At 44.0% G+C, this 27,912-nt stretch overlaps 1 protein-coding gene and 1 long non-coding RNA gene across 3 annotated transcripts; one reads left to right on the plus strand and one right to left on the minus strand.

The window, feature by feature from the left end:
• The first annotated feature begins 5,376 nt into the window (after window positions 1-5,376).
• TMEM100 (transmembrane protein 100) lies at window positions 5,377-22,530 on the plus strand. Of its 2 annotated transcripts, none has more exons than XM_083599052.1 (4): window positions 5,377-5,532; window positions 5,628-5,737; window positions 15,520-15,704; window positions 21,060-22,530. In XM_083599052.1, the coding sequence occupies exon 4, from the start codon at window positions 21,125-21,127 to the stop codon at window positions 21,527-21,529; it is 405 nt and encodes a 134-aa protein (XP_083455178.1). In that variant the 5' UTR covers window positions 5,377-5,532; window positions 5,628-5,737; window positions 15,520-15,704; window positions 21,060-21,124; the 3' UTR covers window positions 21,530-22,530. The 2 variants fall into 2 exon arrangements, with proteins under 2 accessions (XP_083455178.1, XP_083455177.1); XM_083599051.1 differs by having other exon boundaries at window positions 5,628-5,733.
• Window positions 22,531-25,515: 2,985 nt separating this feature from the next.
• LOC310755785 lies at window positions 25,516-26,946 on the minus strand. Its single transcript, XR_014544544.1, has 2 exons — window positions 26,290-26,946; window positions 25,516-26,072 (listed from the first exon to the last, which is right to left on the minus strand). It is a non-coding gene; the product is annotated as an uncharacterized lncRNA (long non-coding RNA).
• Window positions 26,947-27,912: the final 966 nt, after the last annotated feature.

Consider the following 27,912-nt stretch of genomic DNA (forward strand, 5'->3'; position numbering starts at 1 on the left):
TACCGATCCACGTGCACCCCATTATATTTTAAACTTAGAGAGGCCCATGAACATATGTTTTACTTCAGTGCATTGACTTTTGTACAACTCCGGAAAGCTTTTACAGAGTTACGATTAAATACAATAAACTCTGCTTATAGAGATGGGAGACATAGAGGTGTACCAGTAAATGAACGTGTTTGTATTAGGGGATGCCCTGAATTAGAGGACCTTACGCATTATATTTTACACTGCCCCTTATATAATGAAGCAAGAAAACAGTTTTTGACACCTATAACGACAAGGTCCCCTGGCCAGAACCCTTCTGACATTCTTTATCTCCTCGCAGACATAGATAAGTATGTGACCTGGCGTGTAGCATTTTTTGCAACTGCCGCCAGGAAAATTTGAAAAAATTATATAGCCGAGATAGCTATCAACTGTAAAGGAGATGAATTTATTTGACCCCATCTACACTAAGCTGTGGGACAGGGGTGACGCTGTGGGTTAAACCACAGAGCCTAGGACTTGCCGATCAGAAGGACGGCGGTTCGAATCCCCATGACTGGGTGAGCTCCCATCGCTCGGTCCCTGCTCCTGCCAACCTAGCAGTTTGAAAGCACGTCAAAGTGCAAGTAGATAAATAGGTACCGCTCCGGCGGGAAGGTAAACAGTGTTTCCGTGCGCTGCTCTGGTTCGCCAGAAGCGGTTTAGTCATGCTGGCCACATGACCCGGAAGCTGTACACCGGCTCCCTCGGCCAATAAGCGAGATGAGCGACGCAACCCCAGAGTCGGTCACGACTGGACCTAATGGTCAGGGGTCCCTTTACCTTACACCAAGCTGTATCTTTCTCACTAATCTTTGTACATAATTGTCTATTGTATTATTTAATATATTAGTTGCCCCTCGGTGATTTTAGCTTATGAATTTTATTGTCTAATGTTTCAATTTGTATATTATAGCTTTGTGCAGATTAGGTCATGTTTTGACAATGTAAATGTTTTAAGTTTGTGTATCAAACTAGTATATATTTTACTGAATGACATTGTATACATTGCAGCAGCCTTTGGCTATAAGCAATAAACTTGACTGACTGACTTATTGCACATACAGAAGCTGACCAGATCGGTTGTTGAATCTCATTTCTCTGGAGGTGACAGGACAGCATCTTCCACTGCATCCAAGGGGAAACTGACTAGCTTATGGGATGCAAGACATCTCTTCCCTCCAGCACTTTGCCTGCTAGTATCCACTGCCTCCTCACTTTGCCTAATGGTAGGACCGGTTCTGTCCTGAAGAATATATTGCTCTAAGAGCACCACTGTGCTGATCTTTCTCAGAGCAGCTTAGGAAGCCAGAGGTAATGTGAGAGGATACAAGCTCCATGTCTTCCAGATTAATGGGGTCCAATGGCTTGCCCAAGAGCCCCCAAAATACCGGACATGAGCCCTGAACGCACTGTCGCTGAGCCCAAAAATAAATCTGTGGCTCAGAATTTAGAAAGGAAGAGTTCCCCAGCCCCTCATCACTGAGGACCATGCTCCTCTGCAGTTGGTGGTGGTCTGGTATCATTCCTGTAGGATTTGTGGGAAATAAAAAATAGTGACCACCAGTCATACAGAGAAGCACCATTACTATCAAAGCCCACATTTTTTCCTAAATCTCCCATTCACCAAAATGTTCCTCCCCAATTTTTGTTTTGCCAGCTGCAAATGGGGCAGTGAAATGTCGGATATCGGAGAGTATTCCTGGTCAGCAGTATCATCATCATCATCATCATCATCATCATCATCATCATCATCTTGATTCACTTACAGTGGTACCTCAGGTTAAGTACTTAATTCGTTCCGGAGGTCCGTTCTTAACCTGAAACTGTTCTTAACCTGAAGCACCACTTTAGCTAATGGGGCCTCCTGCTGCTGCTGCGCCGCAGGAGCACGATTTCTGTTCTTATCCTGAAGCAAAGTTCTTAACCCGAGGTATTATTTCTGGGTTAGCGGAGTATGTAACCTGAAGCATATGTAACCCGAGGTACCACTGTATTTACTAGCTTTTTACTAGTTTGTATACCTGTGTATTGTTGATTGATTTGATTATTTATATTCTGTATTTTTTGCTTTAATATTGTAACTTTGTGTTGTGAAATGCCCTGAGACCTATGGATATGGGGCGTTATACAAAACAAACAAACAAACAAACAAGTGTGTGTGATTGTGAAGAGTCTGACATACTTGGAATGCACTATGTAAAATGGCAGGTCAGGCAGGAAGGAGGGAACCGGTTTTATTTCCGACTGAGCAGATGGGTAGAAGCCTGTTTGCATGTTTTCCCTTTTGACGCAACTTCTTCTAATAGCAAACTCCGGTGGTGAGTGGTGATGGAAATGAAGTGAAAACAGGACTGCTTAGAATCCAGAGTGTGGCAGAAGCAAACTATCTATCTATCTATCTATCTATCTATCTATCTATTATCTATCTATCTATCATCTATCTATCTATCATCTATCTATCTATATATTTTTTTCTGGGGTATGCATACCCCTAAACATTTTGTGAATCTAAGTTTGGCCTCATTGAGGGGCAGTATTTCAATATGAGTAGGAAAATGAGAGTACCCCTAAACTTTTTCTCTCTTTTTTAGACGCTGGTGACAATAATGGTGAGCCCTTTAAGAAAAGTGGATTTATAAATTAAGAGACTATATAGAATTGGCAAAATTAACTTCAATTATAAGATATCAATCAAATCAAAAGTTAAGAACGGAGTGGAAGTATTTTGAAGATTGTATGTCAAAATATTGTTCTAAAAATGACATGTTAATAGGCTTAGAATAAAAAACGTAAGCAATAACAAAACCAATAAAGAAAGAAGGAAAAATCAGAATTTAACAAAAATAATTTATTAAAGAGTGCAAGGGAAAAAAGGTAGAAAGAAATATAAAGAAGTTGAATTGCTGTGGAGAGAAGTAGAGGGGTGGGGTTGGGTTGGGTTTTAGAATTGTGTATAATTATGCAGCTGTTGTAATTTAGATATTTTATGTGAGGGAATCATTGGGAATTTGGGTTATTAGGTATATATGTTAAGTTTCAATAAAGCTCTTTGAAAATTAAAAAAGAGAGAAAAAAGGCTGAAAAGCAGAGAATGTTTAGCCTAGAAAAGAGGCCGCTGAGATATGATAGCAACCATCAAGTACTTGAAGCCCTGTCACACAGATTTGCAGCAAATTTGGAGCTTGCTGCTGTTGTTTGCTGTTGATTCATTGGTTCAAATGACAATAAATGGGATTCTTACTGATCATTAGGAAGAATAGCCCCTCCTCTGACTGGGGAAGATCCTTCCCCACTTACCAAAGGTGTCATGGACTTTGAAGATGCTCAAACTCAGGCCAAAAGGGAGAAAGAGGAAGGCATGCTTGGCAAACCCTCACCATGATCAACTCTTGTCCGGAAACCTATGTCCCCACTGTGGAAGGACGTGTGGATCCAAAATTGGCCTCCACATTCATTTACAGACTCACTGATAAAGGCTGTGTTCATGGAAGACAATCTTACTCGGCTACAAGTTATCACCAAATAAGAAGACTTGGCAGAGGTTGACCTGCAAACATTGGTACCTGAGGAAAAACTTTGCCCTGATATCAGCTGGGCATGTAAGTGTTATGGGGAGCCTGGCAGTGCGCAGGGTTAGCTTGTGCGATCAGCGTCAGAGGGAATGGAATTATCTGACCCCCAAAGCCATCTGAAGGCAGCCCTGTATATGGAAGTTTTAAAAAATGTTTCATGTTGGCTCCCAGTACCTTTCTGAGCACAATTCAAAGTGTTGGAGCTGACCTTTAAAGCCCTAAATGGCCTTAGCCCAGTATACCTGAAGGAGCATCTCCATCCCCATCGTTCAGCCCGGACACTGATGTCCAGCTCCCTCCCTGGCAGTTCCCTCCCCGTGAGAAGTGAGGTGACAGGGAACCAGGCAGAGGGCCTTCTCGGTAGTGGCTCCCAACCGTCAGATGTCAAGGAAATAAACAACTATCTGACTTTTTGAAGACATGTGAAGGCAGCCCTGTTTAGGGAAGTTTTTAATGTTTGATGTTTTATTCTGTTTTTAATATTCTGTTGGGAGCTGCCCAGAGTGGCTGGGGAAACCCAGCCAGATGGGCAGGGTGTAAATAATAAGTTATTATTTTTATTATGTTTTTTATATATGTTGAAAGCTGCTCAGGGTGGTTGGAGCAATCGTCAGATGGTGGAGAATAATAATAATATAGGTAAAGGTAAAGGGACCCCTGACCATTAGGTCCAGTCGTGGCCGAATCGGGGGTTGTGGCACTCATCTTACTTTATTGGCCGAGGGAGCCGGCATAAAGCTTCCAGGTCATGTGGCCAGCATGACTAAGCCACTTCTGGCGAACCAGAGCAGTGCACGAAAACGCCGTTTCAAACTGCTAGGTTGGCAGGAGCTGGGACCGAGCAACGGGAGCTCAACCCGTCGCAGGGATTCGATCCGCCAACCTTCTGATCGGCAAGTCCTAGGCTCTGTGGTTTAACCCACAGTGCGACCTGCATCCCCAATAATAATCCAGTGGTACCTTGGGATGCGAACGGGATCCGTTCTGGAGCCCCGTTCGCATCCTGAATGGAACGCAAGACGCAACAGCGTGTGTGCTTGGGTCACGTTTCACCGCTTATGCGCATGCGCTTGACGTCATTTTGACTGCGCATGCACAAGCGGTGAAACCCGGAAGCGCTCAACCTGAAGTGTATTTATCCCGAGGTATGACCCACAGGACGCGGGTAGCGCTGTGGGTTAAACCACAGAGCCTAGGACTTGCCGATCAGAAGGTCAGCGGTTCGAATCCCCGCGATGGGGTGAGCTCCCGTTGCTTGATCCCAGCCCCTGCCCACCTAGCAGTTCAAAAGCCCATCAAAGTGCAAGTAGATAAATAGGTACCGCTCCGGCGGGAAGGTAAACGGCGTGGTCATGCTGGCCACATGACCCAGAAGCTGTACGCTGGCTCCCTCGGCCAATAAAGCGAGACGAGTCAGCCACAACTGGACCTAATGGTCAGGGGTCCCTTTACCTTTACCTTTACCTTATGACTGTATAGGCTGTCCCTATTTCCATCAGAGCAATGTTGGAGGGTACCCTAATGTACGGGTTACACACACGCAGCGGAACTAAATGTTAAACACCCTCCTCTGGGGGAGCCCCTAAAATGAACCATTCTGAACTTTCTGTCTCTCTCTCCTCCCTATCTCAGAGTCAGGCAACAAAACAAAGGATCTATTTTCCTTTTCTACTGCAAAACGTCTTTCTGTGGCGCCTCCCCCTTTTGCACAGCCCCCCAATCAGGCCAGTGCTACCAATGATGAGTGTATGTTCCCTCCCACACAACTTTCCTTTAATCCTGTGAAATTGTCTCCGGTCCCTTGATCTTTTCCTCTCTCCCACTTTTTTTTTTAAACTCCGGCTCAGCAGTTTGTTTACGGTCCCTTGCTTCCCCTTCTTCTCGCGCTGCCGGACAAGTGTCTGCCCAGTGGCATTCCGAGCGAGCGAAGGTAAGCTGCGCGCACGGCTGGCTGGATTTTGTCCCTTTTTGATTCTTATTTTTGTTCCAATTTTTTTATATATATATTATTATTTTTTGCTCCAGCTGTTGGTCGCGCTCGAGGGAGGGAGCCCAGCGCCAGAAGCGTCGGCGGAGATCTGCCAAGCATTTGCTGAATGGGAGAATATTCATCGCATCGGAGCTTTTGAAAGTGGGTCTATTTATTTTCCTTCTCTCCCCGCTCTTCGTTTGCTATTGTATTTCGCCTTTTCTGCTTCTTAAAAGCGGTGGAAGTATTAGAGTGGATGGGGAAACCCAGCCAGATGGGTGGGGAATAAATACATAAATAAATAAATATATTATTATTATTATTATTATTATTATTATTATTATTATTATTATTAGTACCCGCGCCAACTCCAAATTTCACTTTTCCTGGACTTTATATCAAAATGCCATGCTATGATACTATAAGAGAAAACGACGTTCTTTCTTTCTTATGAAACGATGTGCTTGTGATAAACTTCGATGGTGGTGGAGTGTTCAAATGAGAGATAAATTGGGCAGCGAGCACTTTTCTTAATGGCTTGGGAAAAAGAGACCACCCCCATCCCTCCAAGATTTCTTGGTTTCCTAGTCCTCTTACACTCTCCCCCTTTTGGGCTCCCAACAGTGCAATCGTCTGCCAGTCTACTCGGAAGTAAGTCCCATTGTGTGCAGCGGGGCTTACTCCCAGGTAAGTATGCATAGGATTGCAAACGTAGGGCGACTTACTGGACAGTAAGCCCCCATCGAACACAATGGGACTTACTTCTGAGTAGACACACGTGGGACTGGAACTTATGGTTGCTACTGTAATAATTGAATTCGAACCTCGAAAGAGAATTTCCTAAAAGTTAATGCCCTGGGAGAGCTAAGCCTGTGTTTTCAGAACTGGCTTCTCTACTAGAACCATGGGAGGGAGAGACTGACCAAATATAAAAACCCTTTCCCTATGAATCCCCATTAGAATCTTATTATTGAACCCAGGTCTCTTGTCGCCTTGAGAAATATATTAAATATTCTGCATTTCTCTATGTTACTGTCCTAACAGTTTAGCAGTTTTCATCCTGCAGCACACACAGGACCAGAGTGGTCTTATTTTATTTTGTTTTTTGAGATTAGGGGAAAGGGGGGGGGGCATGAACTTTTACTTTTAATGCTTGTATTGTGGTGTACAAGGACACCTCCCAACAAACCAAGTATGCAGGGCTACGCTCAACAAAAAGATCTGATCCGGTAGACATGTGGCTCAAATCACCTGACATCAAATGATCAAAAAGTGTGTGTGTGTGTGTGTGTGTGTGTGTGTGTGTGTGTTTTGGGGGGGAGGGGATTGTGGTTGCCAAGCAAGGAGCAAGGGAGATGGCATGGAAACTCTCCTGTACGTTACAATTTTCTTAAAAAGCAACAGGTCTCTGTTTTATTTATTGGTGTGTGTTTTTAAGTGGGTAAGCGGAAAAGCAATTTAACCTCCTTCTCCCTTCCCCATACAAATACTACTGCTCTAATTATAGCATTAAGGCTGCAAGCCCATGCAGACTGTGTCAGGAGTAAGTTTCATGGATAGAGCTTACTTCTGAGTAAGTTGCATGCGATCACATTAAAACTGCAGGCAACTGTTACACCCAGCAAGGGTCTTCTTCTTCTTCTTGTTGCTTATTGTTTACTGGATCTTTGTATTTTTAAAGAGGAGCAAGGACACAAGTGGCAATTCACATTCTTTCAAAGGTGCAGAGTGTTGTAGTTAGTCATGGAGATTTACTCTGCATGTGCTCAGTGACTTTCTCAGTGCTTCAAATACCCCCAGGGCTACACCCTAGCCTGAAAACAGGTTCTGGGGTGACCACAGATTTTCTTGATGATGATTTAATGTTCTGTAGCCCCAGGAATGTGTAGGGCACATTATAGGAGACATAAATGCCCGGAGGACTTGCGGTCTAGTTCATACAGTTCTTGTGGAGTATAAGGAGACATTTGAGAATGTATAGCAAAGGTTGGTTAGAAGGGATTTTGCAGGTGATGGAGGGACAGCTTAGATGGTACTAGGGCAAATCTGAAAGGGGGCTGAAGATAGAACCCACTCCTCACCCTCTCCAGAATATCATAAGGTTAGATCCATTTTGGTGGTCACAATCATCCCGCCACAACCCCTGTCCGTAAAACTCTGCAAAATATCTGCAAAACTTTCCTGACGGGAGATGACAGTGGGACAAGATGAATGCCTTATGGACCACCGCAGCCTTCTGAAAAGCCAGCTATTATCTGCCTCTGGCCTTGGGTGAAGAAAATAATGTGGCCATTAGAAGGACACTGAATAGATTAGAGAAGCGTGTTCTGAACCCACATGGAGTGTCGTGGCAGGAAGACATAGGAAACAGTGCTTTTCAGACTGAAATCTCTCAGAAGAAAAATTTCTTACTTCATTAGTGGGGCATTACTTCCAAGTAAATATGCTTAAGGTTGCAGCTGTTGGCTGCAATTGTGTTCCCACTTACCTGGAAATAAGACTCATGGAACTAAATAGCGCTTACAATCTGAGTAGACATGCCTTGAAATGCGCAGTCAGTGACAATCTTGCATATGTCAAAGCAATATTTATCGTCCTAACTCCCGTTGCGCCTGTTCTATATTACCTCTCCTGAATCAGTCCTGACGCATAAATCAGTGCTCCATTTATTCCTAGTTGATTACCGCTTATAAAATTGGTGAAATTTGAAAGTGCTTACTGCTATGTACTCAATGCTCGTTCTGCTTGGGGTTCTTCAGCTGGGTCCCATCCAAACTGACTAGGTCTACATCTAGGAACACAGGAAGCTGTTTTATACTGAGTCAGACCATTGGTTCATCTAGCAAAGTTCTGTATGCACCAGGGCCCTCCAGAATTTGCTGGACTACAACTCCCCAAAGCCCCAGCCAACAGAGCCAACGTTCAGAGGCACTGGGATCTGTAGTCTCACCGCATCTAGAGGACCATTGATTCCCCATCTCTGTTCTGTGCTGCCTTGCAGTGGATCTTTGGGATTTCAGACAGGAGATGTTCCCAGCACCACCTAGAGATGACAGTAATGCCTACTGCATTCATAACATGAGATAACCCCTCCTTTGACACCAGGTTTCCCAAACTTGGGACTCCAGATGTTTTGAGACTACAATTCCCATCACCCCTGACCACTGGTCCTGCTAGCTAGGGATGATGGGAGTTGTAGTCCAAGTTTAGAAAACCCCGATTTGACACAACATCACCTACATCTAGTAAACAAATCTGAACAAAAGCTTGATAAAAGGGTTGTCTGGAAGCTCTGCTTTGTCTCCAGCCTCCTCAGACATCCTTAAACCTTTTGTCTTTTGGGATTTTCTGTACTAGCTAGTGAACTGAGACTGACAGATTGCATCTCACATTTTGCCTCGAGGCTGGTCAGTTTCATCTCAGCCACGTGGTTCTCCTTTATGCTAGCACTGAAACACCTATCGGCTTGGTTTTAAACAGGGCCGCCCTAGGTCCAGAATTTTACCGACATAGCCGGGATCTGTCCTTCAAAAATGGCGTCTGGGCGGAATTTTCGGAAAGCTGCAAAAATGACGGGGGTATGGCAGCCCATATTGGAAATGGTGCTTTTGGGGGGTGATTTTCCGGCGGGCAGGGAACCTTCATGGGGGGGGGGGGATTGTGCAAAAGCTCAACAACTTCCCCCCTCAAAAGTAACAACTTTGCCAAACAAAAAGCTCAAAAACCTTTTTGTGTCTGGATTTTCACAGGGAGAAATGGTGTCTGTTACATGTGAATGACATATTGTCCTATATTGCCTTTAAGTTGGTTTTCCCAAGACCTTAGGTGCAGTTGCATATTATGCAAACAGAATCATAGAGTTGGAAGGGATGCCCAAGGGTGATTTAGTCCAATCCCCTGCAGGAATCTCAACTCAAGCATTATTATTAATAATAATAATAATAATTTATACCCCGCCCATTTGGCCAGGCCTCCCCAGCCACTCTGGGCGGCTCCCAACAGAATATTAAAAACACGATAAAACATCAAACATTAAAAACTTCCCTAAACAGGGCTGCCTTCAGATGTCTTCTAAAAGTCAGATAGTTGTTTCTTTCCTTGACATCTGAAGGGAGGGTGTTCCACGGGGCGGGCGCCACCACCGAGAAGGCCCTCTGCCTGGTTCCCTGTAACCTCGCTTCTCACAGGGAGGGAACCACCAGAAGGCCCTCGGAGCTGGACCTCAGTGTCCAGGCTGAACGATGGGGGTGGAGACGCTCCTTCAGGTATACTGGGCTGATCCATGACAGATGGATACTTTATACGGGATTCTTCACAACATGTTTGCCCTGGGTATAAGAGAGCTTAAATGTCTGGTGTGGGTGTGACCAACAGCTGCTTCAAAGTCCTGTGGCTGGCACTACATGACTAAACCTGAATGGCGCACCATGTGCACAAATGGCTCCTGTTGCTAGCAAGGACATGCCACCCAGCAAGTGGGTGCTGGGTGGCATCTTTACAGGTCTGCCACTCCTATGTTTTGGTGGCGCAAGACAGAATATGTGCACACATGTGCGCCAGCCCAAAAGTGTGCTGACGATCTCTGCTTGGGAGTCAGTTCCTCTGAGTCTAAAAAAAGTGATTGCTGAACTTTCCATAGGTATTTGAATCATCCCTCGACTTGGCTTGCCTGTGAGGTAGAGGGAGAGTCTTGTCCTATAAACCCTGATCGTGATTGAAAATAGATCGTGTCTCATTGACATGCTCCACTCTTTTGCGTTCGTTGGGGCATCATAGCAGGGCTTTGTTTTGTTTGCAGGTTGGGTGATGGATAACCCTCATCCTAAACACATTTACTTGGAACAGAATATTAAGGAACAGCACTCCGTGGAACAGGGATGTCAATGGCAGTGTACCTAATCCTGAACTTGCATTTAAAACTCCTTGTTGTTGTTTAGTCATTTAGTCGTGTCTGACTCTTCGTAACCCCATGGACCAGAGCGCGCCAGGCACTCCTGTCTTCCACTGCCTCCCGCACTTTGGTCAAACTCATGCTGGTAGCTTCGAGAACACTGTCCAACCATCTCGTCCTCTGTCGTACCCTTCTCCTTGTGGCCTCCATTTTTCCCAACATCAGGGTCTTTTCCAGGGAGTCTTCTCTTCTCATGAGGTGGCCAAAGTACTGGAGCCTCAGCTTCAGGATCTGTCCTTCCAGTGAGCACTCAGGGCTGATTTCCTTCAGAATGGAGAGGTTTGATCTTCTTGCAGTCCATGGGACTCTCCAGAGTCTCCCCCAACACCATAATTCAAAAGCATCAATAGGATCACTTAGTCCAGCATTTCCCATTCTGGCCAGCAGCAAGGCTCTGGGGTGCTATCTGGATTTTTTAAACTGAAAATCTAAGATAGATCTTTTGTATGTGCTCTGTCTTGGAGCTACATACAGTCCCTTCCCCTAAAGGTGTAACTTATCTTCCCTAAATTTCATAGATTTGTCTGGGAAAGGAACTCGGGGCCTCTTAAGCAGCTGCTTCCTCCATTGAAATGAACAGGGTAGACCGGGAGGGTATAGAAGATCCAGGTGTGTATCAGGGCTGCCAGGATGAATTGCTGGAGCAGAGCGAGGAAACATGACTCAGCAAAATAAAAGAAACACGACCCAGCGGAATAAAGGAGGCCCATTTTGCACTACTATTTCAGTTATTTAAGCTCTCGTAGACAATTCAGCTGTGCAGTTTCGAGAACCACAATGGGAAAGGAAGGACAGATTAATGTTTTCCTCCAATGACCACTATTAAGGCTGCTCCTTTGGGACGTATCATGTGTGCTAGGAACATGGGGATTTGCTTTACAGTGGTACCTTGGTTCTCAAACTTAATCTGTTCCAGAAGTCCATTCCCAAACCAAAGCGTTCCAAAACCAAGGTGCGCTTTCCCATAGAAAGTAATGCAAAATGGATTAATCCATTACAGACTTTTAAAAACAACCCCTAAAACAGCAATATAACAATAATTTTGCTATCTAGCGAGACTATTGATCCATAAAATGAAAGCAATAAACAATGTACTTCAGTCACACAATCAATCAATCAGTAGCTGAACTGGGTTCCACACAGTCACACACAAAAAAGAAAGCTGCAAAAACACAAAATAAATAGCAAAAGCAGACAGACGTCAGTGTAACACTCAAAACGGAAGTGTAACACTCAAAATGGAGCACACTCAGCTTCCAAAAAATAGTTCGCAAACCGGAACACTTACTTCCGGGTTTGCAGTGTTTGGGTTCCAAGTTGTTTGAGTACCAAGGCGTTTGAGAACCAAGGTACCACTGAATATCAGAACCACTAGTTCATCAGTCATGTGTACACTGACTGACTGGTAATGGCTGTCCGGGGTTTCAGGCAGGAGTCACTCCCAGCCCTACCTCAAGTTGCCAGGGATCGGGACCTTCTGCCTGCCAAACAGAGGCTCTGCCACTGAGCTACTAACGGTCACGGCGCTGAATGTTGCTCTTCCTCTTGAATATCCCACACCTTTCCAGCTTGCGCCGGCTGCCGTGTTGAAATGGCCCTAACAATCCCTCGGAACCACACATGCGTACCAAAGGAATGTCGAGTAAGCTTAGTAACAAATCTTTTGCTGGTTCAGAAGGTTAACCCGGCTGCCTGGCGGTTTCACAGCTGTTGCTCCTGTTGACAATCGCTTTGGCTCTCTCTTGGCTGAGATGTGTCACGGAAAAGTGTCTGCCCGGAGTTCTGGCTCGTCGAAGCGCAGGTGGCTGAAGAAATCTCTTAAACATGTTGCATTTAAACAGGGTCTTCTCCTAAACTGCCACCCAATGGGGCATGGCTTAGGGCTGGGGTGTTTGTTAGGAATGAATGTTTTTTCATGATAGTGTGTGTGTGTGTGTGTTTGTTTGTATTCTAGAGACAACCTGTGGAGGACCCATGGAATCTAACTTTAGTGCTGTGCTTCTTCCAGCACTACCTCGGGGATTTTTCTGACCAAGGATGGGAAATACCGTATTTTTTGCTCTATAAGATGCACCAGACCACAAGACGCACCTAGTTTTTGAAGGAGGAAAACAAGAAGAAGAAAAATTCTGAATCTCAGAAGCCAGAACACCAAGAGGAATTGCTGCACAGTGAAAGCAGCAATCCCTCTTGCTGTTCTGGCTTCTGGGATAGCTGCACAGCCTGCATTCGCTCCATAAGACGCACACACATTTCCCCTTACTTTTTAGGAGGGAAAAAGTGAGTCTTATAGAGCAAAAAATACGGTATCTGTGACCAAGGCATCCTTGAAACTATAATCAATTATTTCAACAGGCAACAATGTTTTGAAGCGTTGCTTATCCCATTCTACGATAATTGCATTTCTGCATTTCAAGCTCTTTTCCTCTGCAGCAGACCCTCCAACATTTCTCCGATGAAAATAAGGACGTCCTATTCCATAATAGTAATAATAATTTTATTACTTATACCCCGCCCATCTGACTGGGCGGCTTCCAACATATATAAAAACATAATAACACATTAAACAACGTCCCTATACAGGGCTACCTTCGGATGTCTTCTAAAGGTTGTATAATTACTAATCTCCTTGGCTTGTGGATGGCATAGCTCCATACTTGCCAACATTTCTCTGATGAAAATAGGGATGTCCTAAGGAAAAGCGGAACATTTCAGGATCAAATCAGAAACTGGGACAGCTTCTGTAACTCTGGGACTGTCCCTGGAAAATAGGGACACTTGGTCTTCTGCAGCAACAGACTGCCACATTTATTTTCAGTAACTTAAAAAGAAAATAACCTTCTCAGTGTTATTTCTGCACCTTCCTGCTGCTGCCACTAAATGGGGTATGGATGCGGAAAGGAAAAAAATTTCGTAATGGGTTTGTGTTCACCTCTACATAATTCCATCCTTATTTCAGACAAAGTGATATATCCGTATATCACAATGTTTAGCTGGTGATACATTGCTATGTTGATAAGTAGATATCTCCCAGTCCTACTCCAGTGCTGGGCTTCTTCCTGCACAGAGGGAAATACGAACCTTTTATTCTGACTACTGCAAGGATGTGTGGTTAGGGAAAGGGCAATCATAGAATTGTAGAGTTGGAAGGGGCCCAACTCCATCTAGTCCAGCGCACTGCAATACTGGAATCACCCGTGTTCCCTCTTCTCCCAGTGATTGCCTCCAAGCTGTTGCTACTCCCCTCAAAAAATCTGATTTTTGCACAGTGGAGGTGTGCTCAGGAAAGTGTGAGTTAGCACTCGCTTTCAAGCGCCGCCATCATACAAATCGGAGTGAATTCTTATTAAATAGACAGCGTGGCCTCATTGCCCTGAAAACAGATCAGGCTGAACCCTCAATAAACAAGTCTTTTGGAAGAATGCTGTATCTCTTTGTCAGATAAGGCTGCTTGTGGGAAGAATTATTTGGAAAGCTTTATGGTGAGCAGTGAGGTCCAGCGCCGAGGGCCTTCTGGCGGTTCCCTCGCTGCGAGAAGCCAAGTTACAGGGAACCAGGCAGAGGGCCTTCTCGGTAGTGGCACCCGCCCTGTGGAATGCCCTCCCACCAGATGTCAAGGAGAAAAACAACTACAGTGGTACCTCGGGTTACATATGCTTCAGGTTACATACGCTTCAGGCTACAGACTCTGCTAACCCAGAAATAGTGCTTCAGGTGAAAAACTTTGCTTCAGGATAAGAACAGAAATCTTGCTCCAGCGGCGCGGCGGCAGCAGGAGGCCCCATTAGCTAAAGTGGTGCTTCAGGTTAAGAACAGTTTCAGTTTAAGAACGGACCTCCGGAACGAATTAAGTACTTAACCCGAGGTACCACTGTACCAGACTTTTAGAAGACATTTGAAGGCAGCGCTGTTTAGGGAAGCTTTTACTGTTTAATAGACTATTGTATTTTAATATTCTGTTGGAAACCGCCCAGAGTAGTTGGGGAAACCCAGCCAGATGGGCAGGGTATAAATAATTTATTATTATTATTAAGAAGGAAGGCAATAGCAGGCCACACAACATGAACAATGGAACTTGTGGAGCTATGGATGTCTGTTCTATGAACTTCTAGAGGAAAATGTTCTACTGAGTTTTGGAAATAGCCTGGAATCAGGGTGATTCCCGTGGGTGGGGAGGGAGATCTGGCAATATTTGATTCCAGAGAATCCTTCACAAAGTGGTATTTTATTACGGAAAATCCCTGAACCCCACATTTGAGGAAGGAGAGATCCTAAAGTATGTGTTTCCTACCCACTGTGAAGCAACAGAACTTTTCTTACATGGAATGGTGTTGAATGGTTCATATAACTATAGAGTTCTTTTTTTAATATATTTTTTGTTTGATTTTAGAAAATGTAAACATACAACAGGAAGCAATTCAAAATCCAAATATCGAGATTGCTCTGAATCTCCTGACTTCCCCCTATCCCTTCCATGGGTCCTAATAGTAATATTTACAACTGCGTACCAATACTATCCAAGTTTTATCCTTCCAAATTGTCCATGCTGTCCATCAGTTTACAAGTGTGGTTAAAATCCTGCTAACATTTTAACCTGCTTACAATGTAAATAGAATGTAAACTTTTCCCACTCTTTTTTTAAAAAAATTGTCCTCTTGATTTCTAAGCTTCCCAGTTTTGCCATTTCAGCCTAGTCCATCAACTTGGTTTGCCATTCTTCTCTGGTTGGGGTTATTTCTTCCTTCCATTTCTGGACTAATAGCACCTGTGCGGCTGTTGTTGCATACATCTTTTCCGATCCTTTGGCATCTCAGTACCTGTTGTAACTAATAAGAAGCCTTCTGGTTTTTAAACAAAAGTTATTTTAAACATTTTTTTCCATTTCTTTATATATCATCTCCTAGAATTTTTTTATTGCTTTGCACATCCACCACATATGATAAAAGGTACTTTCGTATAACTATATAGTTCTAACATCACATCTTCTTCCTTCCTAGGTCACCTCTCTATCTCGTCCTCTGTCTGGTTTTAAAAAGAAAAGGAAGCCACATAAAATTGGTTTATTTCTGGTGTTTGGGAGAAGAGGTGGTGGTGGGAAACCCAGTGAAGATTTCCAGAACATACCCTCAAGTTTATCTCTTTGCTCACCAAGCCAAGCCGTCATGGACTTCCTATGGATGAGGTAGGTGGATACAGGTAGTGGTGTGTTGGTTGCTTGCTGTTTCTTAATTTTGGAAGCAAACAGGAGGATCTCTCTGTTGACAGCTGGCAACCCTGGTCAAGTCTAGCACTCGCTAAGCTGGAGCTACCTAAAGTAATATGCCATCCCAAATAGGTGCTGTGTGCCCCCTTTTCCCCCTCTGCCTGGGCAATTTGTGGAAATAAAAGTTGTCAAAACAGCAGGAGAAGGGATAGGAAAGCAGGTGTGTGTGCTTTGGAGTCGAAAGACAGAGCTTTACCAAACACAAGCACACAGATTTCCCTGTCCCTTCTCATTTGCAAAGATGCTCGGGCTGCTTACTTAACTGAGAGTAAGTGCACTGAACTTACGTACAGGTGTAGGGTACAAGATGGGCAAAGTATTATTATTATTCTTATTATTACTATTATTATTATTATTGGAATAGGACGTCCCTATTTTTGTTAGAGGGTGTGATAAAGCACTGGTGGGTTAAACCACTGAGCCTAGGGCTTGCTGATCAGAAGGTTGGCGGTTTGAATCCCCACGACGGGGTGAGCTCCCGTTGCTCGGTCCCTGCTCCTGCCAACCTAGCAGTTCGAAAGCACGTCAAAGTGCAAGTAGATAAATAGGTACCACTCCAGCGGGAAGGTAAACGGCGTTTCCGTTTACCTTCTGCTCTGGTTCGCCAGAAGCGGCTTAGTCATGCTGGCCACATGACCCGGAAGCTGTACGCCGGCTCCCTTGGCCAATAAAGCGAGATGAGCGCTGCAACCCCAGAGTCAGTCACAACTGGACCTTTACCTTTACCTATGATAAAGCACTACTGGGTCACTGCCACCAGAATTATATGTGGAACCCCAAAGCAATTCTGTTCTGAGATGCCTCTAGCCTCCTGAGCTGTAACTCTGGAAAGATACGCAGGAATCTATAGGTCTAGTTCTGTGACATAGCTAAGCCCACAGACCCTTTTAAGCTACGTAGACTTGTGGCACCTATGCCACAATTTGGGCATCCCTACCATAAAACGATTTCCAAGAGATGTATCTATTGAAGAATCAGATGGGCAACCTCTAGGTGCCCTTTATATGTTGCATCCATGCCTGGATAGCTCCACTACTACTACTACTAGTAGTAGTAGTAGTAGTAGTAGTAGTAATATATTATTTATTCCCCACCCATCTGGCTGGGTTTCCCCAGCCACTCTGGGCGGCTCTCAACAGAACACTAAAAACAGAATAAAACTTCAATCATTAAAAACTTCCCTAAACAGGGCTGCCTTCAGATGTCTTCTAAAAGTCAGATCGTTGTTTATTTCTTGACTTCTGATGGGAGGGCATTCCACAGGGCAGGCGCCACTACCGAGAAGTCCCTCTGCTTGGTTCCCTGTAACCTCACTTCTCACAATGAGGGGACCGCCAGAAGGCCCTCGGCGCTGGACCTCAGTGTCCAGGCTGAACAATGCGAGTGAAGACGCTTCATCAGGTATACTGGGATGAGGCCGTTTAGGGCTTTAAAGGTCAGCACCAACACTTTGAATTGTGCTTGGAAGCGTACTGGGAGTCAATGTAGGTCTTTAAGGACTGGTGTTATGTGGTCTCGGCGGCCACTCCCAGTCACCAATCTAGCTGCCACATTCTGGATTAGTTGTAGTTTCCGGATCACCTTCAAAGGTAGCCCCCCACGTGGAGCACATTGCAGTAGTTGAGCATCCCCTTTCAAGTGCATTTCCTACATTCTTTCCTATGCCAAGGAAGCCCCTCCCCCCTTTTTTTGCATGGTCTCTCATCCCTCAGCACTGCTGTCGTAGAACCATAGAATTGTAGATCTGGAAGGGACCAGCCCTCATGCAATGCAGGAATATTTACCTCAATATGGGGCTCAAACCGACAACCCTGAAATCAAGAATCTCATGCTCTGCTGACTGAACTGTCCCATGTTCAAGACCTGTAATGTTATAGCTGCATAATGGGGAATGCTGCTTTCATGGCACTGCAAGTGGCGGCTGCAGGCCTGACTCTCATATAGCCTCATTCTTGGCGATTCCTTTCCATCATGGAGGGATAAGTGATAGAAAACCTTTGGGTTTGGTGTTTTTTTTTTGCTGGGAACCATCTTTCCCTGTGAAGGGTGCCTGCCCAGTGTTCTTTACAGAGCACAGTCCTCTGCTTGAAGGCATCCTCTATTTAAAGGGCTGCTGTGTCCAGTTCAAGTCCATTTTAAAGACAAATGACCTTAAAAAGGAAGGACTGAGCTCTTGAATTTGCCCATCAAAAGTTAGCAGCTGGACAACAGACTTGGTGATCATGTTGCTTTAAGAGCAGCAATCCATTCTCCAAAAAGAGGTGTGTGTACTAGGCATAAAAGGGCAAAGGAACTACATGGCATATGAACCCAAATTGTCCAAAATAGAATTGGAACATCCTTCTGTGCTAACAAAAGTCTTCGTTAGATTCTCTCTGTTGCCTGCTAAATCTACATGGCACATAGCTTGTGGTGATCACCTGCAGCAATACACTTTGCAGCACACTCACTGTGATGAAGAAACTTGTCAGGGTGCAATAAGGTCTCTTTTACCATGACTTTAGTCGTCTTCAATAAACCCAATTGAAAATTTGTTCTGATTGTGGAATAGTTGAGAGGGTTAAATATCTGTTGTGAACCTCGGAACTAGCCAGGATTTTTCTTGAAAGAAGCATGCAAGAATTTCCAGAACAATGCCACATTTTTTTTCCATTTTTTTTCAAAGTTTCAAAAAAAAACCCAACAATTTTTTTACACACACGTTTACATTAAATCATAGTCCATATCAGTACCTGTATGGGGTTCCCTGAACCCCCAGACTTCCCCCCACGCCTCCCTTGGCTTCCAAAATTTATCTTCCTTTTTTTTACTGCATCTAATGACATTTATCTAAATTATTACACTTCCATTTTATCCTTTGCCGTTTTAAATTACAAGTGCTATATCAGTCCTTCTAACATTTCTACAAAGTTATGCCATTCTTTGTTGAATTTATCATCCTCTTGGTGCCTGATCTTCCTAGTCAGCCCTGCCATTTCCACATAGTCCATCATCTTCATTATCCATTCTTCTTTCGATGGGGTTCTTTCTTTTTTCCATCCCTGAGCAAATAACATTCTTGTCGCCGTCATCGCATAGATAAACAGTACTTTTTTATCCTTCGGTAATTCTTCTCCTGTTAAAGCTAATAAGAAGGCCTCTGGTTTTTTAACAAAAGTTATTTTAAACATTTTTTCTTCAGTTCATTTTAAATCATTTCCCAGAAGGCCTTTGCTATTTTACAAGTCTACCACGTGTCACATTTTTAACAAGAAGGAAGAAACTCTCTCAAAAACTAATATTGGTCAGATCACCGCTCCTTCTCTAATCCCACGTAGCAACGCAAAAAGGCAAGATTTTTCATCAAAGATGGTGTGTTTTTTCTAATGAAGTCCACTTTTAAGTGGAAACAAAATGGCCTTAAAAGGTTTTTTTCTGAGAACAAGTTAAAATGGAAGTGAACAGAAAAGCAGCTACAACAAGCGCCATAGTCACTCTGTGACTCACCATCAAAGAATCTGAAATCAGAATTAATATTTGCAGAAAATGAGCTTGTGGGGGGGGTTGTGTGTGTGTGCAAGGAATGCTTGATAAGCAGTTAAGCAAGCTTGAATGCTGCTGGGCCCTAGGAAATTGCAAATGAATCTTTGTTCTTGCTTATTTGGCAACTATTCCTGACCAGCGGGTGATATCTGATGATTTAGGCAGTGATGGCAGTTTACTATGCAACAGGCAAGAACAAAGACTGATGAGAAATGGGAGTGTGCAAAAAAGGTTGTGAAGTGTATATAGGCTTCGTTTTTAAAATGCATCAATATTGGATGTATTATTGTGTAAAACAAAACCCTCCCTGTGTTTCATAGCTATGCTCTTCTTATATAGAAGCCATAAGGGTTTCAGTTTCATTAATTCACGGTAAATGATAAAGTGGACTGCATTTTAAAATCGCCTCTGAGTATTAAAACTGTTGATTGCTGAGATATATGTGTCTAAGAAATGTGAATGTATCTATCGCTCTAAGGACAAATTTAGGTAACTTCTGCTTATCAGTTTTGAAGCAAAAATAAGGTATTGGTTTCTATAGATCCGAGGTGGAGCAGATATATATGTTCATAACTTAAGAGAGAGAGAAATTTTAAAAATCAGGATAACTGTCAAGGAACTATGAACCTCCAGACTTGGGCTGTGTATGTATTTTGCTCTGGCTCCAGTGGGACACCCACAGTGTTTGAAGCTGTGGACACAGGATGTTAGCCACAATCCGTATTTATCCTGTGGTTTCTTGAGAAATATTGCTGTTTGATCAAACCTGCCCTCAGATCAAACCAGCTTCCATTTGATTCAATAAGTAAGCTGCAGTTAAGCTGAGGTCTATAGCAATTGGGTGGAGACATCCAACCCGCTGCTATGTACATCAACATAAAAGTGCAACTCGAAACACAACTTCTCTGCATTTCTGTTGAATTAAGGGTAGCAAAAAATGAATTGAACCAATGTCCAGACTTTCAAAAACATTACTTGCAGAAACGTATCGTTCTAGATCAGGCATAGGCAAACTTGGCCCTCCAGATGTTTTGGGACTACAATTCCCATCATACCTAGCTAACAGGACCAGCGGTCATCGATGATAGGAGTTGTAGTCCCAAAACATCTGGAGGGCCAAGTTTGCCTATGCCTGTTCTAGATGAATTAAAACATAATATTTATAGTCATATGCTCATCCAAGCATGGGCTTACAAGTCTCTTCATCTAGCTTCTAAACAACCATGTTTTCCTTCCTTTCCAGAGCTCAGCACTCAGTCTTCTGTATCTCAGTTAGGCCATGCCTTGCAGCTCCTGTGAGAGATTTCCTCTTTTACTTTCTCCTGCAGCTTCGCTCTCTTTCTTTCAAGCTGAGAAGAAGCACTCCAACACACTATCCAACTTAGCAGTGTTCACAGTGGAGTCTAAAACACAGTCATCTTGCTTCACATAAAATGGAGTCTCTCCTTCACTAGATGGTCCCATGTGACCAACGTTAGCCAATCCCATGAGAACTACTAGAGAACTCTCTAGAATTCAGTTGCCAACCAAATTTAAGCACATAGTAATGCATGCAAGCACTTACAATTTCAGTGAATTAAATGACCGTACTTCACCATTTCAAGCTGCTAATGTGTGCATAGCCTTTGTTGTTGGCGGTTGAGCCTACAGAGAGAAGAAATTCCAAAGTTTCACCCCATTGTCTGGGTGAATCATTCTAAAATCCACCCTCAAACACTCACCCATTCCAATGCTTTCCCCCCCTTTCCACAGCTGAAACGTTTTCAACAGCACCCGGTCTACCTCCAGCCGCGCAAAATCCAACCAGAAGTTGCAAGATGACCGACGAGCCCATCAAAGAGATCTTGGGAGGTTCCAAATGTCCTCAGTGTGCAACGCTGGAAAAGTGCAACAACAATGACTGCAGGGTGACAGCCGTGCCTCTGGTGAGCGAGTGCCGGCTGACAGCCGCCACGGGGGGAACCGAACTCTCCTGCTACCGCTGCACGATCCCGTTTGGGGTGGTGATCCTCATCGCCGGGGTGGTGGTCACAGCGGTGGCGTACAGCTTCAATTCCCATGGATCCATCATCTCCGTGCTTGGGCTGGTCATCCTGTCCTCCGGACTCCTTTTGCTGGCGTTGAGCGCCTTATGCTGGAAAATCCGACAGAGGAGCAAGAAGACAAAGAGGCGAGAAAGCCAGACGACTCTAGTGGCAAATCAGAGGAGCCTGTTTGCTTAGAACAGAACTGCAAGCGAATAGGGATGGGATGGGAGAGGTGGATCGCGGAATGGACGAGCCTATTTATTTGCAGTTGGGCTGCAGGATTTTATTAATGGCTGAATCGGATTTATTAAAAATAGGAGCTAAAACACGCTTAACAGCTCAGGAGTCCTTGGTATCTGTTTAATCGCAAGCGTGCTTCAAGATGCACTAGTTTCGGTGTTTTGCGTTGGGTTTTTGTCCTCCTCCTCTTCTCTTTCAGCTGACTTCTGTCTTTCAGTAACCCAACTTGCATTGCAACGGTCAAATGTTTTTGTTTTCATTCTTTGAGGGGTGGAAGGGAGTTGCCCTCCATTTTGTAGTGCAATTGTGGCCAAGCACCCAAGTAAGAAGGCCCAGATGGGAAAACGTAGTCTGGTCAAAGTTAGCTGCGGGAAGCTGGTAATGCATGTCTGAAAAATTGACAGAAGCCAGGTAACCCACAATGGCCGGTTCTCTGATTTGTGGTAGAATTAACATGTTTCATGTGTCTGCATGTGAAGAGAAGCCTGGTTTGATTATCCTTTCCTGAGAAGGACTGTCTTAAAAACTTGGGACAAGGTGTACAGACACTTTTATTTATTCATTATTAAATTTATAGCCTGCCCTTCCTCCAGAGGGTATTTAAGCTGTCAGTGTTGATCTGCCATAAATTTGGAAGGGACCATGGCTGCATCTTATGTGGAGTTGGCAGGGAAAGGGTCAAATTCCCCCCCCCCAACAGCTGCCTCTGTGCTTCAAATTCTGCTAGAAAAAGTAGCTATCATTCCTTTGTTCCGGTAATTCCTGTGCATTCTGCAAATCAGGGGTAGGGAACCTGCGTGGACCTCCAGATGTTACAAGACTCCACATCCCATCAGCCCCAGACAGCATGACCAATGTTCAGGGATGATGGGAGTTGTAGCCCCAAAGCAGCTGGAGGTAGATAAGTCCCCCAGCTCTGGTGTTTCTTCCGGATTAAATAAAAAAGTTGCACAGCATGCCATGTTAAATCCAAGTTTGTTTGCTTTGACTGTTGAAAATTGTCCTCCTTGCCGTCGCTCAGGGAAGCACTTTCCTCTTTCCAAGGTAAGGAAAACTCCTCTGCCTGCAACTCTCCCTTCTCCCTGCTCCAAAAAGACACTACCTGCCACCCAACAGACCCGCCAAGTGTCCCTAATTTTCCAGGGACAGTCACAGATCTACCGAAGCTGTCCTGGTTTTTGATTTGATCCTGGGACATCCCACTTTTCCTTAGGACAGACACCCTTATTTTCATCAGAGAAATGTTGGGGGGTATGGAATAGGACGTCCCCAGGGTTTGTTTGCTTTTCCAGCCGGAACGCAATTCCGGCACCTCTCAGGTGGGCACCATTGCCGTTATGTAAGAGAATAAGGGAGGCATTCACGGTGAGTTCCGGCACCTCTTTTTCTAGAAAAATAGCACTGGACCGTCCCCGTTTTCATCTGAGATATTTTGGAGGGTATGGAATAGGATGTCCCTATTTTCATCGGAGAAATGTTGCAGGGTATGTAGCAAATATTTGGACAATACAGTGGTACCTTGGGTTACATACGCTTCAGGTTACATACGCTTCAGGTTACAGATTCCGCTAACCCAGAAATAGTACCTCGGGTTAAGAACTTTGCTTCAGGATGAGAACAGAAATCGGGCTCTGGCAGCAGCAGGAGGCCCCATTAGCTAAAGTGGTGCTTCAGGTTAAGAACAGTTTCAGGTTAAGAACGGGCCTCCGGAACGAATTAAGCACGTAACCAGAGGTACCACTGTATTGGAGAAGAATATCAAGAAAAATCAAGGATGTGACCCAGTGGTTCCAGGGACCTGCTCCTTAGCACTGTTTTTCAACAGATGACAAGCCTATGGACCAGCTTTTCCCTCCGACATGTTGCCCTCTAGATGGTGTTGGACTCCCCGCAGCTCCAGCCAGCATGGCCAATCGCTAGGGATGATGGGACTTGGAGTCCAGCAACACCTGGATTGCAGCAGGTTAGGAAAACTGTCATACATGGCTTTGACTTACATATGTAGAGTTGGGGCTCCTCGCCCCTTTCCAAGGAACTGTGATAGCTGCATCAGCCCGGTTCTTGGGTATCAGCTTGGCTCTCCATTTTGTTCCCGTGACGTTTCTCTGTGGTACTTTGTAAAGAGTAATATTGATTTTCTTTTCTTTTTTAATGATTATTTTATGGGAAGGGTTGCTATTGTTTAGATACAGGGTGCTCTCTCTGTACTTATTAGCCCGAAGTAAACAGAAAGGTATGTTTATAGCTTTTTTAAAAAGTGACCTTTTTTTTGTAAGTTAACTATTATAACACTGTCATACTTAGCACTTTGGGTGGTTTTGATATAAAAAAAATGGTTTCTAAAAATTGTACCCTTCATTTTAAAATAATAAACCATCTCTGCTGCTAAAGCATTAGAGAACCTAGTCCTTTGCATCCTGTTCTGAAGCTTTTTGCCCCGGTCCATCAAAGACAATCTTTGCAAATAGGTGGATTTTCTTTGTGATGCTCATCCCAGCTCCATTGAATTGGATGGCTGCATCTCATACAGGAGAGGAATCACAGTGCCATCCAGGACAGTTAGTTGGCATTGGTCAAAGCACGTCAAAGGTAGGGTAGGGTCTTTATCCATGCCTGAGCGCTTCTTTTTTATTATTTATTTATTTATTATTTTGACAGAGTAATAATCATAAATAAATAAGAATCAAAATGTGCACCCCACCCCTGCGACCATTCCATTGTAACTATCCAACCTCCCAAAATTTCAACACCTCTTACGATGGTTTGACCCTTTCTGTTTTAACAGTACAAATTCTACAAACACCTTCCGTATCTCTTCGAAATCATTTCTCCTGAATATTCCCAATCTTAACTTAATGGCACATGTTAATCTATCATTAACAGCTATATCCCACACCTCTTTATACCATTCTTCCATTTTATATCCTGCTTGCCCCTTCCACCTCCTAGCTATCCTAATCCAGGCATCTGTCAATAAATTTGTGAGCAAGTCCTTCATAGCGAGGAATTATGTTCACATGTGGTGGGGGTGTAAATATGTACAATTTTTCTGGGAAATGGTGTTTAAGAAGATAACAGAAATCACTGGGTTAAAGCTGACCAAAAGTCCAGAGATATTATTATCAATTTAAGATGGGGTGAAATGTTCACAGGCTATGAAGGCCTGAGCGCTTCTTAAGCTATGGATAACTTTCTTTTTGCACCTTTAAACGCTGACCCTTATCTTCTGTAACTCATTCATGGAACTCACTATCAAAGGATGTGACAGTGGTTGGTAGTTTATAGGCTGTTTTCAATGGGGAATTGATTGAGGATGGAGCTCAATTTAATATGTAGATTATATATTATAAATTACATATTATAAATTTGAAGGAAGTGCCTTTGATTTGTGTTGTGGCATCTTACATGATAGAAAACAAGGTAGAAATGGATGGTGGACATCTGTAGGGTTCTTACATTTAAAGGGTACAGACATGGAGATTTTGCTGCCATATTGTTAATGATTTTAAAGCACTCTCTTGGATAGAAACAAGATTGTGGTCCAATCCTCTGCGGAATAGGAAGAAACCCTACTTTTTCCAATAGGGCTTCCTCCTAGGTAAGTGTGCACAGGATTGCAGCCTTCAAATGATTGCACACATCATACTGTCTTGCTGTGCATTGACCAAGTTTCAAAACCATGCCCCGAAGCATATGCCCCTGATTGTTACTTCTTCCAGATGAATGAAACCCTGAAGCCCATCATTGCACAGATAGCTAGCTTATGTTTATATATTGCTTCCCACCGGTGCCTTTCTTCTGAGGAAAAAAAAAGTGGGGGAACTCACCACCAAGTTCATTTGTTCATTTATTGAGGCCCAATCGCAGTGCCACCCCCACCCCAACCCCCAGGCAGCTGCTAAACGTAAGGTGTGTTTAATAAACTCAAGCAGACAATGATCTAGATTAGAAATGACCACAACTTTATTGATTACAGATATTCTTCTTCTTCTTTGGCGATCAATCGTAGCCGAGTAAGATTGTCTTCCATGAACACGGTTTTAGCAGTGAGTCCGTAAGTGACTGTGGAGGCCAATTCTGGATCCACACATCCTTCCACAGTGGGGACGTTGGTTTCCAGACGGGAGTTGATCACGGTGAGGGTTTGCCAAGCATGCCTTCCTCTTAGCACGTTTCTCCCTTGCGTCCTGAGTTTGAGTGTCTTCAAAGCCCATGACACCCTTGGTCAAGGCTGTTCTCCAGTTGGAGCACTCGCAGGCCAGTGTTTCCCAGTTGTCAGTGTTTACACTACATTTTAAAAAATTTGCCTTGAGAGAGTCTTTGAACCTCTTTTGTTGACCACCATCATTATGCTTTCCATTTTTAAGTTCAGAATAGAGTAGTTGCTTTTGAAGACAATAATCAGGCATCCACACAACATGACCAGTCCAGCGAAGTTGATGTTGAAGAATCATTTACAGATATAGACAGATTTTCAGCTCAGGCATTGGGTGTATATCTGTTACAGGCCCCGCAAACTAACAAAAAATCAATTATTTAATTTTTTTAAAGGCAAGGGAATTCAGTTCCCCTGAGTTCCTACTGGGGGGGAAAAAAAGCCCTGCTTCCCACAACCAGAGGTGTTCTGATGCTATTTTATAATAACGAAATGCAGAATATCCCCTTATCCCTTGCGCAGCACTGTTCAAGCTTATTTTAAAAATCCATATACCCACACGTATATACCCCTCATAGCTGAGATCCCTGGCGTTGTAAAGTGGAAGCTGTGATTTAAATAGAGCAGGCGATACCTATGGGAGGGGATGTTTAGAGTCAGTATTTGTGTTGCTACACTCCGCTGTTACCAGACGCTATAATAAAATCGCTTGCATCAGAGGAAAGCTGACCACACATTTTAGCACTTTTCATAGCTCGGACTTAATCACGGCAGGAAGCTTTCCTGCTACTAGGGGAACATATTGCGTCACCAGAACATCTGACACGGGTATCGTGTGTCAATCACTTTGCTTAAGGTCATTAAAAATATTAGGGGGTGTCCTCTTACAATATAAAGCCTTTGCACGGAGCGACAATTAACGGGGCCCGTAGCAATGACAAATAATTGAACAGGTGGATTAAAAATAAACATCCCTCCCGTTCGTAGCGTGGAAAGTGATTAACATCAGCAATACTCCGCAAGCCGATCTGTTGCTGAAGGGACAGCATTTAGCAGGTTTCAGCATGGGAAATAAAAATGATATCTTCCGACGCTGTTCCCCTTTCTGTTCCACCACCACCTCGTCATTTACTTAGTGCAGCAACCTGCTTTGGTCATATTTTGAGTTTAGATGGACTGAAAACTCAGTTGGGAGACTGACATTAGCCCTACCCTCACCCCCGCTCCAACTGACACAGGTTTTTTTAAAACAAAAATAATTTTTATTTCAGTTTTTTTAGGTTACAAAACTACGTACACTGTCTCTTCCCCCACCCCACCCCCACCCCGATCATAGAGTTGTTTCTGTAGATCAGTTCATTCAATGTGAGACTTTACGGGTGTATACAGTAGAGTGGTACCTCGGGTTAAATACGCTTCAGGTTACATACGTTTCAGGTTACAGACTCTGCTAACCCAGAAATATTACCTCGGGTTAAGAACTTTGTTACAGAAATCGCGTCGCGGTGGTGCAGCAGCAGTGGGAGGCCCCATTAGCTAAAGTGGTGCTTCAGGTTAAGAACAGTTTCAGGTTAAGAATGGACCTCCAGAATGAATTAAGTATGTAACCAGAGGTACCACTGTATAGGTTTGGGGGAGAAGAGAGTGTGGGGTGGGGTGGTAAAAATTGCCTTCTTTTACTTAGTGTATGTGGGGGGGGGGTTGTGTTGATGTTGATATGATACAGCCAAGCTTGTCCAGGATGCGGACCTCATCCCATGATTGCCTCTCTTCAGTGGTTTTTGTGAGGCTTCAAAAATTCCCTAAACCTGTTTCACGAGACATGATTGCACATGGCAAGTTGGTGAGAAACCGCCCTCTTTAGTTGACTGGCATTTGATAACCTCATGTGCAGATCACCTTGAGACAGTTGTTTAGCTATTAATAAATCAAGGATGATTATGGCGGTGGTGATAATTAATCAGTCGAGGAGGAGAGTTTTGCGTCTATCTCTCTGTGTGTGCATGCATATGGGGTAAGGTAAAGGACCCCTGGACGGTTAAGTCCAGCCAAAGGCGACTATGGGGTTGTGGCGCTCATCTTGCTTTCAGGCCTAGGGAGCTGGCGTTAGTCCACAGACAGCTTTCGGGGTCATGGGGCCAGCATGACTAAACCACTTCTGGCACAACAGATCACCGTGACG

The sequence above is a fragment of the Podarcis filfolensis genome, assembly GCF_964270895.1.
Source record: "Podarcis filfolensis genome assembly, chromosome: 2".
Lineage (NCBI taxonomy): Eukaryota > Metazoa > Chordata > Lepidosauria > Squamata > Lacertidae > Podarcis > Podarcis filfolensis.